Source organism: Ptychodera flava, chromosome 9 (genome assembly GCF_041260155.1).
Source record: "Ptychodera flava strain L36383 chromosome 9, AS_Pfla_20210202, whole genome shotgun sequence".
Lineage (NCBI taxonomy): Eukaryota > Metazoa > Hemichordata > Enteropneusta > Ptychoderidae > Ptychodera > Ptychodera flava.
The window spans coordinates 3,717,710-3,734,756 of record NC_091936.1 but is presented as its reverse complement, the minus strand read 5'-3'; the positions used below and the strand labels follow the sequence as shown (position 1 = coordinate 3,734,756).

General features: G+C 34.5%; 3 protein-coding genes across 7 annotated transcripts in view; 2 read left to right on the top strand and 1 right to left on the bottom strand.

The window, feature by feature from the left end:
- Positions 1-6,397, top strand: part of LOC139139781 (uncharacterized) — a 46,428-nt gene extending 40,031 nt beyond the window's left edge. For all 3 annotated transcript variants that reach the window (XM_070708691.1, XM_070708689.1, XM_070708690.1), the window contains exon 15: positions 996-6,397. In XM_070708691.1, coding sequence (XP_070564792.1) covers positions 996-1,643 — 648 coding nt within the window. In that variant the 3' untranslated portion in view covers positions 1,644-6,397. The remainder of the gene's footprint in view (positions 1-995) is intronic.
- A 2,554-nt stretch (positions 6,398-8,951) lies between these two features.
- Positions 8,952-15,429, bottom strand: LOC139139776 (uncharacterized). The gene is made up of 6 exons (XM_070708679.1): positions 15,239-15,429; positions 13,455-13,725; positions 12,792-13,072; positions 12,386-12,557; positions 10,134-10,293; positions 8,952-9,376 (listed from the first exon to the last, which is right to left on the bottom strand). Exons 2-6 carry the CDS (start codon positions 13,710-13,712, stop codon positions 9,273-9,275), a joined length of 975 nt encoding a protein of 324 aa, XP_070564780.1. The 5' UTR covers positions 13,713-13,725; positions 15,239-15,429; the 3' UTR covers positions 8,952-9,272.
- The window catches only part of LOC139139779 (transcriptional regulator protein Pur-beta-like), a 40,244-nt gene continuing 38,626 nt past the window's right edge, over positions 15,430-17,047 (top strand). For 2 of the 3 annotated variants that reach the window (XM_070708687.1, XM_070708685.1), the window contains exon 1: positions 15,430-15,576. In XM_070708687.1, the coding sequence (XP_070564788.1) occupies positions 15,480-15,576 (97 nt within the window). In that variant the 5' untranslated portion in view covers positions 15,430-15,479. The remainder of the gene's footprint in view (positions 15,577-17,047) is intronic. The other variant, XM_070708686.1, reaches the window with a different exon arrangement.

Below are 17,047 nucleotides of genomic sequence, written 5' to 3'. Positions count from 1 at the left end.
AGGAAATATTGATTGATGTACAGCCTTGAGAATGACTTGATAACATGAATCTAGCTTTCCAATGTCTCAATCAAGGTCTATGTTCCATTTGACAATTCTCCAGGTGGTCATAAAATATGTCATCAATGAGCATTGTTCTGTGTCAGGTTTTCAGGTCAAATTCATTGCTGTGATATTTAATGAAATTGTTGAAGGTCAACATTTGATTTCATTATCGAAGGGCAATATTGTGGATTGAGGTCCGCAAAGTAGCAATTGAAAGATGTTATATTAGAATGGTAAAGGGATAGGTCAGAATTATGCCTGCATGACATTCATGGTAGGTATCAGTAGAAAGTGTGATGTCATAGCGATGGAGGCCACTAAATATGTCAATTACTCTGCTAATACTGAGTAATGATTGGATGAATTTAGTACAACTTTTATCAGTGAATGGTGCAGGTTACATTGCCATGGTTAATTGCATGTCATTCTTTGTTTACCAATTAATTAACGCTATAATTCACTTCAAAAACTGTGTTTTGTGTTTGTTATCCATGTCAAAGGTTTTGTTAGCTTTCTGAATGCCATAGCATACACATATTATATCCTTAATATGAGATTGGAAAGTTTTTTGTGATGAAAAGCTAGTATTTTATTGCCATTTACTGTTGTACTTTCTTAACAGTTACTGTCAATTTATGAATTTATACTTTGTGTACTAACGCATCATCAAATATCAGCATTTTGGGTTTTAGTTATGTCATTGCGATAAGTTGCAACATATCATTATACACTAGTACACAATCATTGAAATAATCAACAAAGGACTTCAAGTTTGCCTGAAAAAAGAGTTTCATGAATTGAAAGTGGCAGAAATTTTCAAAATTTTTCCCGCTGAATGCCAGGTTATAGAGAAAAACACTTGAAGATGACAGCAATAAAGGACATACGATCAAGTAGAATGTAATTTTAGAGACACAGTAATATCCAAGATTTTTTTTTTATCATGTCAGGAGGAAGAAGACGTCATGAAGCAGGAAGAAGAACTTGATAAACTCATCAAACTGGATGATGAACGACAACAGCAGAAATCCCCAAGGCAACTATCACCAAGGCAACCAGCATCTCTGTCACCACAAATGAGAACACCTATGTCACTAGAGGAAGAGCTGAAGACCTTGGAGAAAGAAGAACAACGGTTGCAACGCAGAGTGCTTAGAAGGGGATCAAGCTTACAGCTGTCTGATGAAGGCATTGTTCTGGACAACACTTCACCCGATGATCTTGTGGACAGAGCAAGTCTGGAGAGTAGTAATGGCTCTGCTGCCCACAGAAAATCTAAACTAAATGCATTCAAAGTTATACAAGATCTTGAATCAGATGAACTTGTAGCTTTCATTGAAAATAACACAAAAAGGAGACCGTCTTTGAAACTAACAGGTAGACAGGAAAAACTAACAATAGATGAGAGATTGCCATCTGATGATCAGGAAAAAAACATTGCTAAGAAACTGCTGCAGGATAAACTAGAGAATGAAGATCAAGATGTGTTTTATGAGGGATCAGAAAAACAAACTGATGAATTTGTTTATGGAGATAAGACAGGTAATGGCATGCAGTGGGAACAACAGAATATTCCAGAAATTAGTCTCGATTATTGAGTATGAGAAAATATAAGTTTTTAGACCAACTTCACCTTTACCATTAGAATGGTAGTAGGGATTGCCAACAATAACCAGCTGATACCTTTGTGTAGAATAGAGATGTTGTAGTCAATTAGTGATGTATTTCATCACAGTAACTTTGCAGATGGTTGTTTCTCCACATTGATTTGAAAGTCCAAGGTTTAAAAGCATTTACACATGGACAACCATAGTTACTCTTGAGCCATCAAAGAACAAAAGATTGAAAATATGAAATCTTATTTCTAAGTTGTTGTGACAAACATTTTATCTGTCAGTGTCTCATATTTACAGACCTGTTTTTGTCCAATATTTGTCTTCCAATTAGAATATGTATTGGGTAATGTGATAGATTTGTCATGTTATTTGATATACAGAATAATAAGTCTTCCATGATGTTCAAATTTCATATTTGTACATTAGATGAAATCAATCGGACAAAACCTCTAGGCTCCATATTTATATTTTTTTTCTAAAATTGATTTGAAATATGAGATTTGCTTTTCATGCATTTGTTGTTGAGCAGTTACTAGCAATCTGATCTCCAAAAACCCAGCCTTTTGTTCATACTCTGCCTAGTCACATAGGAAGGCTTTTGAACCTGGCAGAATGTTGTGTGTTGATGAAATCACTGATCTCATGCACTGTAAATCCCCAAACTCTTGTGTAATACCTTACCACGAGAAAAATCACAGAAATTGAAAAGTCCTATAATATTTTGAAGATCCATGTAATAGACAGACTAAAGTAGCTTCTGCAATCAGTGCTTTTGAGAAAAAAGTATATTTTCAACATCTACTGTAAGAGATTGAAAGGATGATTATGTCACTCTTAGTTTTTGTTTGACCTCTTATCAGTCATTTTTGTGCAATATTACAAACCTAGCATTTTTATTCTAAAAATGGTTCTGTAGTTCATATTTTTTGGGGGCAAAACTGATGGTTATATAACTGTAGAAATACCTAGCAGCTGAATTCGTAGTTATTGATGAACATTGAAAGCTCCACAGAAAATGTGTCAGCCATATCGAATCCTTCAATGCACAATATCATATTTCCTAGAATGCAAAAGACAGGTGGTTTTGGAAAGGTTGAGTTTCAACAAGAGAAGGCAAAGATCTGAATTGATTGAAAGGTGACTTACTATTTACGTCAACTTTTCTGAAATCTGGGATGTGTATCTGCAGATCATTGTGTTGATCTGTGTTGGAAAACAAACGGTTTCACCCCATTCTCAAGAACGTAGACCTAACCATTCTACTGCAAACAATTAGATTTGAACAAACTGTCATTGCAAAGAGATTGCTGTCTATGATGCTGCATTCTGGTTTCTTCATTTGGAGATCACAAATCATGGTCTGTTACTCCATTGCTCTGTCCAAGAGAAATTACACAGTTTCATTTTCAGTTTTTTTCAAATGCCAGCAATGCCTACAAAAAGCTGTGTATTTGTTGATATTTCATAAAAATGAAAAATACGGAATACGTTAAGTTTTGTACTCTTCATACTCTTCAGTACTCTTGAACGATGCAGTTTATTTTGTTACCGGACTTAGACAGTGTCTGTACAGTGTGTGTTACTACAGTGTCTGTACAGTCTGTGTTACTACAGTGTCTGTACAGTCTGTGTTACTACAGTCTGTGTTACTACAGTCTCTGTACAGTCTGTGTAACTAGTCTGTTATTGTTTTCTGCATGCTTTGTTAATAATACAATCATAATTTACTGTGGCCTTCCATGCTAATATGATAAGTGTGACTGACAAATTTTTAAAAGACAGTGGAAGTTTATGAAACAATTTTCAAACTTGGTTTAATCAATGATTCAGATGTAGATTTTGTCTGCCAATATAAGATATAAATTGAACAAGGTAATTCAAAATGTTTAGAATTAAAATCAATATACTGGCATTGCAGTTTGTAAATGTTTTCAGTATTTTTGGTATAAGGTTTTGGAAGGTATGTAAATGGTTTGGAAACTCCTATATCATTTCAATTATCCTAATATGATTGCATTGATATACCAAGGGGAACCCTAGAAACATAATTTGTGAACCCTGGTAAATATGGCAGGGTACTACTCTTGATAAATACACTGGTTTAATCAATCTGCATGGCAGAGATCATGGTTTATCAAGTGTCTAAGCCGCCTTGCCTTGTCATTTTAGCGTAAGAATATAGTGAAAAGATTCTCTGCTAGATATACGCCATTAAATCACTCAACATGTCAGGAAATTGACAGTGACATGAAAAGCCAGTATTTTTTCAGCACCAGTAATTCCCACAAAAACCACAATGCTAATTGTAGTGAACTGACCATGACATTTTGACCAACCACTTGTAACTCAATTGTGAAATTTCAATTTTTTATATTGAGAGAATGTGTATACTGATGTGTGCTATACAGTACTGTGTGTAAAAATATTTGTGCTGCCATAATGAAGTACTTTCCTCGTGTCCTGCCAATTTGTTCAGTTTTTTACTTCAACTTGTACAAAATTATTTGAGACAAATATTCATGTATGCATCATAGAACTTCATTGCAGTTCTTGCTTGCTTACTGCAATTTATTGTCCATGAGAAAGAAATTCTCAATGTTAGATGGCTACATAGCATAGTTACGGCAAGGCCCCCCCAAAATTGATTTGTTTCTGGTCGCCGGCTGCATCACTTCAAAGTGTGTTCGTCAACTCTTTTTAACCCTGTTTTTCATTTGCCCCTATGGGGGAAATGTATCAAATTCCATCAAAAATAAAAAAATTGAAAAAAATTGCGTTGCCCTATCATTTTTGCCACATGTCAATGACCAGAAACAAACCTATTATTTTTTTTTGGCCTAAAGTCCATTGGCTATCTTATGTTTTATATTCATGGTATTTTCTTACCTGTTACCAATGCCGTCATTACATATCAGATATATACATATACATTTGATGCACAAATATGTAATACATACTTGTGTCATACTTGTGTGTGATGTCAAATTTATCTATGATGATTATTGGATTTTATTGTTCTGCATTAGATTTTTTCTAACTCATATGTGCAATGTTTATAATCCTGTCCAGTAGTCACCATTCATTGCATACTGCCACTAGTTTTTCCAAGAGAAGAAATCAGTGTCACTCAATTTTATTGATATACATTACCGTGAAAAAAGTACTCTTATGATATTTTCATGAAATTGTACAGCCTGTATGAAGCCAAATACTTTTTTTGTGTGTTATCCACAGTGACATGTTTTCCTTTGAACTAAACTTTACACGCAATGATAAAATCATTGTCCATTGCCAGTGCTTTTCTTGCAGGAGGCAGTTTCAAGAGAACTGGACAGATATTCAACTGTAGCTGGTGTATACCTGGAAATTAAAATAAAGCTGGTATTGCCCTTTTGATATTAATCATTAACAGTAATATTTGTAATCATCCATCTGTAGCGTGTAGTACCTTTCACTTCATAGACGTACTTCTTTGTATTTGCAATATTTATATAATAATATCCTATGTCCATTATTGTCTTTGTTTTTGCTTTGATTCGCAAAGAGGCAGCTGGAGAATTTATTAAAATTCATGTTTAAAGATGAAATCGTTTTCATAAATGTAGACATTTATTCTGTAATCAGTTGAGCTGTGAGATTCAGCACATTGAAAATTCAATCACTCTGTATTTTCTATCTGGCTGTGTTTATAGTGTCTGAAATCAAAGAATTCACTCAAATGTCACACTAACAGTATTAAAATAATTATCTACTTAGGTCAGCTAGCCAGCTGTTTGATTTCAGGACAGCAATTTTGTTCACTGACCCATTCAAAAATCATGGAACCTAATATGGAGACTTTCTTTACTTTAGACGACATTCACTTGTTTCCGACTGTTTTCAATAGAAACAGGGGAAATTACTACTCAGCATATCCTAAATTACATTTCTTTAAACTCAAATTCTACGAATGTATTTCCTGAAATGTTAATGATTGGCAAGGGAATTTAGTAGTACAGAACACTGCCAAATGCATATCATCTATTGTAAATGCATTGTTAGCCACAACCATGTCAGTCAGCCAATGATCATGCACACTAGCTTCAGTTCCATTGTCCATGAGTATATGCCATGCTACATGCCCTGTCCAATTTTATTGTGCATGCTCCATATTGCAGCCGTGTTTTCGTCTGCCTTCTCTGTCCAAATTGTTGTAATTCATATTTAGAAGTAAATCAGCCATGTTCAATATTGCACAGTATAAGAAAACTAAAGTCAAATAACCTATTCTGCTTTACTGTTTTCCCTCTACCCAAAACCCTCAACCTGGAACCGGAATCTGATTAAAATTATTTCTATCTTTTTAAAGTAATAGTTGAATCATGCATAAATCAATTATGATATAGATGTGCCTTAAAATTCATATTTGACAGATTTTTTAATTCAAAGCAGACATGCAAATCTTCACCTCTGTTAAAAGTTTCAATTGCATGTTTCTTATCTTTCATATATATATATAGATTTCATTTTAATGCTTCTAAATTGTAAATGTGTTATTGCATGAATTTCTAAGTTTTATTTTATCATTTGTTCTTGACTTCCAAGTGTTATAGAAATATTGAATTTCAATTGTTCAATGTTCAGGTACTTCTTTATTGTGGAAAAGTACCCTTCTTCTTGAAAGATATAGTGATATAGTGTTAATTATTTATCATTAGAATATATTTACAGGATTAAAAATTGGATTGATACATTGATTGCTCATGTTTTGTTGTCACTTCATTCATTCCTGTGAACTGAAACATGAATTCCCCATGTTAGATATAAAACAGTGTCATGTAAATACTGGTACATGAAGTTTCAGAAACATATGAATCAATACTGTTGTCAGCATGAAGATTGCCAAACAGATATGATACAGACATCTTCTTCTGAGGACCATACTATTTCCATTTGTCCAACTCAACCTGATACAGTCAGTTTCTCTATGAGAGCTGCATTCAAATTCTCAAGTCCTGAGAACAGCAAAACAACTGAGGGCCAAAGTTTTCTGTCAATTATGACATCATATGACATACATGAGATTCTAATCAACAAGCATATTATGGGATGTTCCAGATTGTTGTACAACAAGAAGTTGCATGTACTTTGAAGACCAAAAGAATAGAACATTTACTATGGGTACTGTTTGTGTCCCGTGATTGTTTTTCTGAACCCAGTTCATATAGATTGTCAGCAGCTGATAAAAAGTGTTCCATTCATTATTATCCTGATATAATAGATTCAAGGTTTCAATAGTTGGATCATAGAATGTTTATGAAAATTGAGAGGTTTTAATCTCTTGAGAACTGACAAATATATATATAACCAGTAGGAACTTGTATTCGGATCTACAAAGATACTGCAAGCTAAGCGAGGAATATATGTGTCTAGTTGTACTGGTTATACAAACTATTTCCCTTAGTTTGTCATGTACATAGACTTCTGCTTAAAATGAAATCACACCTGGTAAATTGCATAGTGTTCTGAAATTTCCGTGAAATATCGCACAAGTTTGATCAGCTTAAAGTGAGTCAGTCTTGGGTGCAAGGAATGAGTGCAACATTGATATCTGTTCACAATCAAAATTATTACGTGGCCATGCCATCCAATCATGTACCTTTTTAGCTTCTGTATATTTTGTGCTGCTGTTCATATTTTATTGACAAACACAAGATCTCATCAAGATTGACCAAAAGATTTAAACAACATGTGTAACTATGCATAGATGTTTGTACTGACAAAGGATGCAAAGCGCTAACATCTAAAGCAAACATGAAAATTTACCTGCATAGGAACAGAGAGAAATCCACAGAAGTTCAATGGCTCTGGAGGATAGCTGTATAGCATGAGCTGGTGTTGCCAGAATTAGATATCAAGACAATATCTTCTCTGTGCAAGTGGTTATGCTGTAGTTTAGGTGTTCAATAAAAGGTCTTTATATACCAGGGGTATAAATAAACACCCAAATTTTGTTAAGTTTGCTTTTGGAGACTTAAGGCACTGTTCGCGATCCCTGGGATTGCCTTTGTTCTAGTTTGTAAGAGGATTATGGAGCAGCATTTTGTTTTCCATTGAAATTGTAATCTGGTGGGTAAATTTTCTGATGAGACAATCTCGTGCCAACACAGGCCTTAACCATTTTAATGTTACCATACACACAGGCAATCCTGAAGTATTCAAGTTGCTTAGCAACAGTTGCTAAGGGAAAGTACAAAAATCCACAAAATCGTAAATTTTTAATTTTAATTTTTTTTCTAATTGAACTACATGACAATTCAGAGCTGCTGGCTATAGCCCATGTGATGTTATGGCAATTCAAATGAATTTAATCAGGAATGTGGCAAGTTTTAAAATTTTTTTAAAAACTCAAGTTAAAAGTATCTGAAATATCAGATGTTTTACACAAGTTATCCATGGCCCTGACATCTTATTGGATTGCTGTCTCAACAAAACTTGAAATGCCACAAAACTAAACTTTCATGCTTGTTTATACAATGTCTAAAATGGTACCAAAAGTCCTACCAATAGAATCAAATTAACCAGTTTTATTGCTTTTGAAGTATGTAAATACTATCAGAAGAAGTTTTTACCTGTAGAAATTTTCATGTGCAAGACAGAAGTGAAAACTTGAACTTTGCTGCTGCACACTTTAAATCCATTTGATATCACCTTGAATTTGAAATTGTTATCCGTTATTTAAAGCTGATAGCACTGGTGTATATGAATGTTCTAAATGTTTACCTAATAATATATTTACTATTTTTTATGGTCTTTCTCAATTATTCCTGCTTTCTTAAAAAACATTACAGTTTTGACAAGTAAAATGTCACCAAAGTCTGATACCATCTTTAAAAATACTGGTTTATCATCACCGAAATGGAAAATAAGAAAAGACAATATTTGGCTTGAATTTGGTTTTGCTGCATGATTCAGGCTAAAATAAGCAGTGGGAGATTTCAGACTCTATAGTAACATTGTAGACTTTTGTAAATTGCAGTGAATGGATCATGAGGCATTGATGGAATGATTAAGAAATAGGCTGATCTTAACAGTCAAGTCAAAGATTTCTTTTAGGGCAAAAATGAAAAATTGCAAGTTGCAACAAAAGGGAAAATATATTAATATGGTTTACTTTTTAAAGCATAAATGTTGACACTTTCACTTTAAAGCAAGAAAACTGAGAATTTTTATGAACATTGAGATATTGGTGGTTGATTTAGCAGATGTTGGTGTTTGATTTGGCATACAAAGTCTTCAAAACACAAGGGATTCAATTATCTTGGCATGGTTTATTTTTAATAAAAAATAACAACACCTCTTGGCTCATTCTTCCATGGATTTTTTGAGTTTCAATGCCAGACATTCAGTTATGATTGGCTAGTGTGAAATGATTGCCACAGAGACTGATTTCAAAGGATGTCGGGATATCTTCTGGGATTTCTAAAATGATGGCCAAATGGTTTCAGCAGACCTCCCAGCTCTAATCTCTTGATAATGGGAATCACATCAATTAGTATGTGCCAATTAGTTCCAGAAACCAACTGGCTCTTCTTCCATATGTGAATCTTGATAGTTCTGATTTTTAATGAACTACTGACTGAGCAGTGCAATGGTGCGGTATTTACCAGCAACAGGATTGACCACTGTATTGGTAGCAACGGATATATCCAATGTACAGGGTATTTCATCTTCACCTGTATTTTAGAAAAGAGATCAAAGGGACAATAATACTACTTTTGATAATATTTTTCACTTTTTTTGTTCAAGAAATAAGTATGTTTTCTTACTCTTCTCCCTAAAGTATGTACAAATAAAAGTTTTAGCATTACAAACAAAACACAACTGTACAATATGCAAAATTATTGTTCAAAAATGATTTCTAGTCCAGACAAACAACACATACAGGCTGTAGTGACAAGTTGAATACCAGGTATTTTGAAATGACTTTTTAGGGTAGAACAAGAGAAACTTTGAAAAACAGAACAAAAATACTAGAAGATACATTGATAGTAAAGTGGTACAGCAAAATAACAATGTTACAAAGTGGATAGAATGTCTGATACTGTATAGCGTTAAAGGACAAACAGTGCCAAGTTTGCAGAAAAACTTGTGCACTTTATAATAACACTCATTTTGATTACACTCATTATTAACAAAAATATCAAACAAGTTAATTGAAATTTTACATGAAATTTGAAATGTATGGATTGTCAAATAAACATGTAAAAAACTAAATCAAATATCAAATTGATTATACTTTCATCAAAGTATTAAAATCATTGCAAATTCATCTGCTTATGAAAATGTCATTCAAAGATCACATTGATTTTCTGATTTCAATCAGTGATATACAAACTGACAAAGGTCTTCGTTTTATATTTCCTTTCAAATACATATCTGCTTATCATACATGATTATTATCTGTACCCACTGAGAAATTGAATGTCTTACTCGAAAGTCTTGGTGCAAATCTACCATTTGCATTGCTTGGAATAGATGGTGTGGATCTTCTAGCCAGAGGAATTTTGATAAAACGTATTTCTGGAATTGGGCAAACCTGAGCAGTGTCCCTGTATCTCTTCCACTTTCCTTCAAAGTCTGACTTACTGTGCTGCAAACAGTTCACATAGTCAAGGATTTCAAAACTTTCATTCAAGCAAGTTTTTTGGGGGGGAACAAAAGCTGATTACTGATTTCAACACTTTTTTAAAAATCCCATAAAATAGTTGCAAATACTTCCACATTTTTCTTTCATTGTTTGGTCTCGTCTTTTTGTAGCATGTGTGATGCATGCTGTGATTGGTGTGCCGAATTTTGAAGTTGCAACCCATTTTACTAAAACAATGTAGCAGTAGATCACACACAGGGTAGTTAGTGGGAGACTGTAATCAAAGTAACGGACCCGTGTGAGTGGATGATGATTAACAAGCTGAATTCTGCTCATTTCAGAGTGTTTAACATTTGGTCTATTTGCTTCTGTATCGGTATAACTCCACCATAGAAAAAACAACAGAGTTGGAATCAAACTAAAGTGATGAAAGGGTTGAGAGAGTAGACAATGAAATCAGACACAGAATATGAAAATACAGAAAAAATATCAAAAGTTGCAGGTGTTTATCCCTTTGAATCGACCACTTCATCAACGAATGTGTTCTTGTGTCCGAACAATGTGAATAAATTCATTGAAAACAATATTAACTGTTGTTTCTTTCCAGTGATATATATTTACCCAGCATTCATTGTTATAAAAATATTGGGTTTGATTCCTAAAAAAATTGTTTGCCGCCTCATGTTACTTTGCCAAATAAATCTGTGAAACAAGTTTTTTATTCGCCTTTAGTTGCATATATTGTGATAAAATTGGATCAGCAAAGTGATAAATTTTTAAAAATCACCTTGATTCTTTTGCCAACCCTTTAGGTGCTATCATTTTTTCCATCAAAATTTTAATGCAGCATTTAACCAATTTTTATGAATTTTTCTGAAAACTTTTTTTTGATAACTTTTGATCAAATGGACATCGCTTTTCATTCGCTACAGTTTTTTATCAAAATAAAGGCAAATATCTGACAAAAATTGACAAGGACATATATTGTCAAGGCAACAAAACTTGACTTTGGCGCTCAAAGGGTTAATTATTTACCTCAATCTCTTTAACTTTACTTGAATTTTGTTACCTGTTGGAACTTTGAATTTTCTTTTTTCAAAAGTTTTTATTTTATGAAAGGTTTCATCAATTATCAAGCATAAGTGAGATACAATGATCAAAATATTATTAAAATAAAACATCTACACTTTCTCCAGTGCACAGATTCAGTTTTAAATTGAAATGATTTTTTAAAACAAAAAGTTAAGGCAAACTACAAGTATAGAAACATGCTAACAGCAATGACAGTCAACATTACCACTTTGTGTGTCAGCCACTGATCAGTTTGCCTTTCCTGTTGACTTTAATTTCTCTTGTTCAGTGCCAAAATCATCATTAAAATGTGTTTGTACAGTGGCAGCTCATTATTGATGTCTAGCTAAAAATCCCATGAGATCTAATCTACTGCTTGAAAACTTGCTACATCTGCTAATCATAGTCTACAGTGGTGAAAACTTGCTATATCTCCTTAATATCATAGTCTACAGAGGTACAATTTTGGATTTCTATGATCCCCTTGTAAATTACCGATTGATTTTTTAGTATCTATCACGTCTGGCAGTGCAGCTAATCTAGCCAAAAACCCTGCCATGATAGCTTGTGGGAAAATCAGTTTGAAAATATGTGAAAAGGACTCACTCATGTAACAACTCTACGGTTACTAAAAAAAACCCCATTGAATTATCAAATTTGCACATTGATGTACTATATAATTATAATGTGTTGATCTTCATTAAAACATTATTAATGAGACTGACCAGACACATAAGATGTTACATGAAATGGTATCAGGTAACACATCTCTCTTGAATTCCAACCTCTATATTCAATCTTGTCAGAAATCAAATTTAGAGTACTAGGCAAGTTATATTATTCTTCCATTGAGATCACTTGATTGAAGTAGCCACATTTATAGATAAATTGGTAAATAAAGTACGGACTACAATAAATGAATAATGATGGGGCAGAGTATTTTTTACTACCTTTTAAAGAAAGTAACATTTTATAAACCACAGATGAGAGGTATGTTTGGTGTGTGTGTAGGTTGATTGCTTACCTCATGGATTTTTCCAGCTGGCAATGCTGATTTTCCAAGCAGTGTCATTGCACGTACACCTTGTAAAGAGTCAAGACAGACCAGTCTGGCCTTGGGTAAACTTGTTGCTTGTGCAGTAATGCTGTCAATTTTCCCTTTCTTCACTTTCATTTTAGCATAGGTGTATTGTTCTCTGTAAACAAAGTAAATAAAATATAGACTATAATAAATGAATATAATTTTCTCTTTGGTACCACAAATTTACAGAATTCAAAATTGTAATGTAAATCACATTTTAGAGGGATTTCAAGATATGATTAGAAGTTTGTTATTATACTATTTACCACTAGGCTGAAAACATTGCAAGGAATATAATAAAAACAACATCCAATGTTGAAGAAAGTTTCCTCTGAATTCATTGAAGTACCTGTACTGATCAGCATAGAGTTGGGAATGTTTAAAATGTTTGAAATCATATGATATAGGAGTCAATGGTGCTGGTTCTTGCCACTCTTCTTTACCACCGCTGTAAATTCTTCTCTCTTGACTACTGGTACTGCGTTGTTTGATTGGTAGCTGATCCTCAAAGCATTGTCTGCTTGATGCACTTGTTTGTGGACGTTTGATTGGTACTTCTATGTTGTTCTCCATGGTATTGAAATACAGGTCAATGTGAATTGCATCACAGCATGGCCATCCTCCAAGATCCTGAATTCAATCAAAACAGAAATAAGATGGGTCAAATTCATTGATATTCACTTTAATTTTAACACTCAGTGTTTTTCCTAGGCATGAATGTGAAGATACAGGTCTCTATTTTCTTCCTATATCATTTTTCTCTATAAATTGATATTAAAGACATGACCTTGATGATGATGAGTATGATGATGATGATGATGATGATGATGATGATAATGATGAAATGTCGATTATTATGACAATCCTGATATTTTGCACAATGTCTTTCAATATAATTTACATCATTATTATTAAGCACTTTGGGTAAATATCGATGACAAAAATTTTTAATCACAGCCTTATTTTCTAATTGTTTGAATAAACTCTCTGGAAAACATTTAAATCTTCATACCTTTAACGGTTCATCATACATACTTTCTGTTGATAATTTTTGAAAGACATCACCCATTGACAGGAATCTCCTCAACCGACCAACAGAGTGTCTCTTGACTGAACTACTCAAGTTCACTTTCGTTGCCCATGCCCATTGTTGCCATGGCAGTTTATTCTTATGCCTGGAGCATCTCAGTAGTTGTTCTTTGGAGGAAGACTCAAAGTTTCTTTTGTATTCACAGGGTAGATTGCATGTACTGTACCGTGCTTTAATCATTCTTCAACAAAGTCTGAAAATGATAAAAACTATTTGTTCTGTGGTTGCAATAAATTTTACATTTTCTTGCAGATATTATTAACTCTCTCCTTCTCTCTCTCTCTCTCTCTCTCTCTCTCTCTCTCTCTCTCTATCTATCTATCTCTCTCTATCTATCCTTCCATCCATCCATCCATCCATCCACCCCACCCACCCACCCACCCATCCATCCATCCATCCATCCATCCATCTATCTATCTATCTATCCATCCATCCATCCATCCATCCATCTATCTATCTATCTATCTATCTATCTATCTATCTATCGATTTACCTGACTCCTGCAAGAACTTACGGACTAGTGTTTTATTATTTATCATAACTCCTTTTGATACTTCTCTCCTGGATTGAGCAGACTTTCACATTTAACTAAGGGATAAAGAAAAACCCCAAACAAAAAAAAGCAAGGAAGTCAGGTCATATTGAGCCAAGTTAATACTCGCTGTAATCCCCATGGGAAACAGAAAGAAAGAGATTGTCTTGCTTTCATTTCTAATAATTTTCAAACTGAATCTGAATATAGTGAAATGAAGTCAAAACAAATTCAATAATAAATCATACAAGCTAATAAATTACCTTTACAAGGTAATCAAGGACCATCTTGAACCATGAATACAATCATACACGGTGGTACCGGAGTGGACATTTTCAGTTGAAATGTTGAATTATCCCAGTCATCATGTACATTAGACTGAGATGTGATAATTATTTTCTCTTAAATCTTGCAATCTGCATTCCACGTAGGGCTATGGCTACATTACTTTATTTTGTATATTGCCTGGTCATTATTTTGTTATTTTAGGTGAAGATGAGTATTGCATGATCATTTGAAACAAAGTTTAGTTAGTCTGAATGTAAGATGAAGTAATGCTCCATTACTTCAAAATTATGATAGTCAGTCAGTCTTTGAAATACTCAGTTTCATTTCATAACCGGAGGAAACAGGTTCATGAAAGTAACTTTCTTCTGCCCATTTTGACATGATTTGCAAGAAGTAACAAACAGCGCTGTTCGCAAAACCTCCAGCTACAAGCACTAGTAGTGCACAGCTACCATGGAATGATCAAAACGCCGGGATAATGCAGCAGTCAATGTAATCCCCGGGGGACCCCACCTCGGAAGAGGCTATGAAACTATGGGGGTGGGCCAATTGCCTCATATTATCCCCCTTGTCACTTTCACGCACAAGCCCAGAATATTGTTATGAATGCCCAACCCATTGGGGTGGGGGAAAGGGGGGGGGGGGTTACTTGATTTTAGGTGTCGATTTTCCAGATTGTCGTGCCCCAGGGGATCGGGCATTTGACAAATTTCATAAGACTAATTTCCAAATCCCCTAATTATCCCCCGAGATGGGGGTGGGGTTGACATTGACTGCCGCATAACTTCATGAATCTGGACGGCGACAACGTATTTTCGATGGCATGATGTGAAAATTACTTCTGGGATCTCGAATTCAAAATGTTATTCTTTCCTTTTATACTCACATTTCATGTCATAAACGGGTACTACTTGTATCTTCTGCAATGTTCCAATGAAAATACAAAAATTACATTGCCTCTGAAAGTTCTTCGGAAGTTGGGATCACTAGAATCTGTATTCGATGAATGTTGGACTCTTGACCAATCAAAATAAGTTCTCTGTTGACGTCATTATTCTGATGCTGATCTACAGCTTTATGCAAATTATGTAATTACCATGCAGGAATTTATGAATATTTATTAGCTGATGAAAGCGAGGCCGGTGAAGGTGGAGATTGTCTGCAACCAGGAAAGGTTCAATATGTCGGACCGGGAAAGCGGCGATGAACAGCCTCTAGCACAAGGTAAATCAAAAAATATATTTACACAAATGAGTGCATATTGTAGTGCTATAGTTCAGGATTATACCTGCAAATTTTTTTGCAAAATCATCTATTTTTTATCGAGTTACAGGTTGATGTTCGGGGGACCTAGTATGTTGTACTACTCGTTCAAAATGGCTGCATGCATATGACGGTGTCTTCCGAGACGAAAAATCCGTGTAAAATTGCCGTTTGTTTTAATGTCACCCCATAATTTCGCATGAGGCGTAGAAAATAGATAATTATCGTCAATTATTTGCGGAGTATTTGTTTGTTGTAAGCTGAATACTTGGGAATCAGCCGTTCCAAGTGTGGTAGGCGCCCGTCTCTATTGATTTTGTGAAAAATGGGGAGGGACCGTTTTAACTACAGAATCCATACACACCATTGCGTGCTGTAAAATACAGAACGAAATGAAATGAAGTCTGCATCGCCAGCCATTAGTCTGAAAATTTTCGGCTGAAATCTCGCGTTGATAGCCATGATTTAGGTTTCTTAACAAACCGAAAGTCCAGGTTTTATGTCGAAAATACTATTGGGAGGATGTCAATGCTAAAAAATCTTCTGTCAAACCTGCAGCCATTCAATGTAGCGGCTTGGAAAAATAAGCTGATTTGGTGGAACACCTGCCTTGGCCTAATTTATACATATATAAACCTTAAAGAATTTACTAATATCCGAAATTTTTATGCAGCTTAAGATCCGTATCGACGTTTGGAATAGTAGTTTGTCAATTCATTTTGTATCTTTCAAGCATACGCACTGTTTCAAGATTTTCCCGTGTACAGAATGAAATGACAATCCCCATACCGGCGTAGTTAGGCTTTTCCCAGGTAGTCTTGCAAATTTTTCGAGGTCAGCGTATTTTTATGAAACTATGTACAGAACAAGAATGGTTTATGCCTCGTCCCCGTCTTTGTTATTGCCTTCTACATTACGTGCATGGCAAACTAACCGGAGCCTCATGTTTCGCGGGTATGGATGAAAATTTTCAGTCTAAATACATATGTTATATTGTTATGTACGCGTCGGAAATATCTTTGCTCTATCAGCATTTTTGCGATGTGCTTGTGGTCAGTCTTTTTTTGGTGGAGTCAAGTGATTATGAAATTTGCCGTGGTTAATAATGAGCACCTATGAATTTGTCAACGCGATAAATAAATGCACTGTCGAACCATTTAACATGTACCTGGATATGGCTGTGTACCAGCATACTTGTACATTTCGGCCTGTTTTTCTCTAGACGTCAAACAGCGAACGTGTAACAGAGTAAATGCAGCAACTGAGTGAAGAAAACCGTACGACCGTGCATTCTTGCTGAACATTATGTTGTGCAAGCCATCACTTTTATTTTTTTGTGGTGGTACTAGTTAATAGCCTGTGATAATCAATTGCATGCATTGATATCTAATAGCTGCTCATGCGAATTTTTTTGTAATTCGTGATTGAATTC

Excerpts from the sequence above, each read along its gene's own strand:
- LOC139139776 (XM_070708679.1), bottom strand. The coding sequence starts at position 13,712 with ATGATTAAAGCACGGTACAGTACATGCAATCTACCCTGTGAATACAAA. Across the intron at positions 10,294-12,385 it reads CAGCTGGAAAAATCCATGAG|CACAGTAAGTCAGACTTTGA; the intron begins GTAAGCAATCAA and ends AACTGTTTGCAG. Across the intron at positions 9,377-10,133 it reads ATTTGCACCAAGACTTTCGA|GTGAAGATGAAATACCCTGT; the intron begins GTAAGACATTCA and ends TCTAAAATACAG.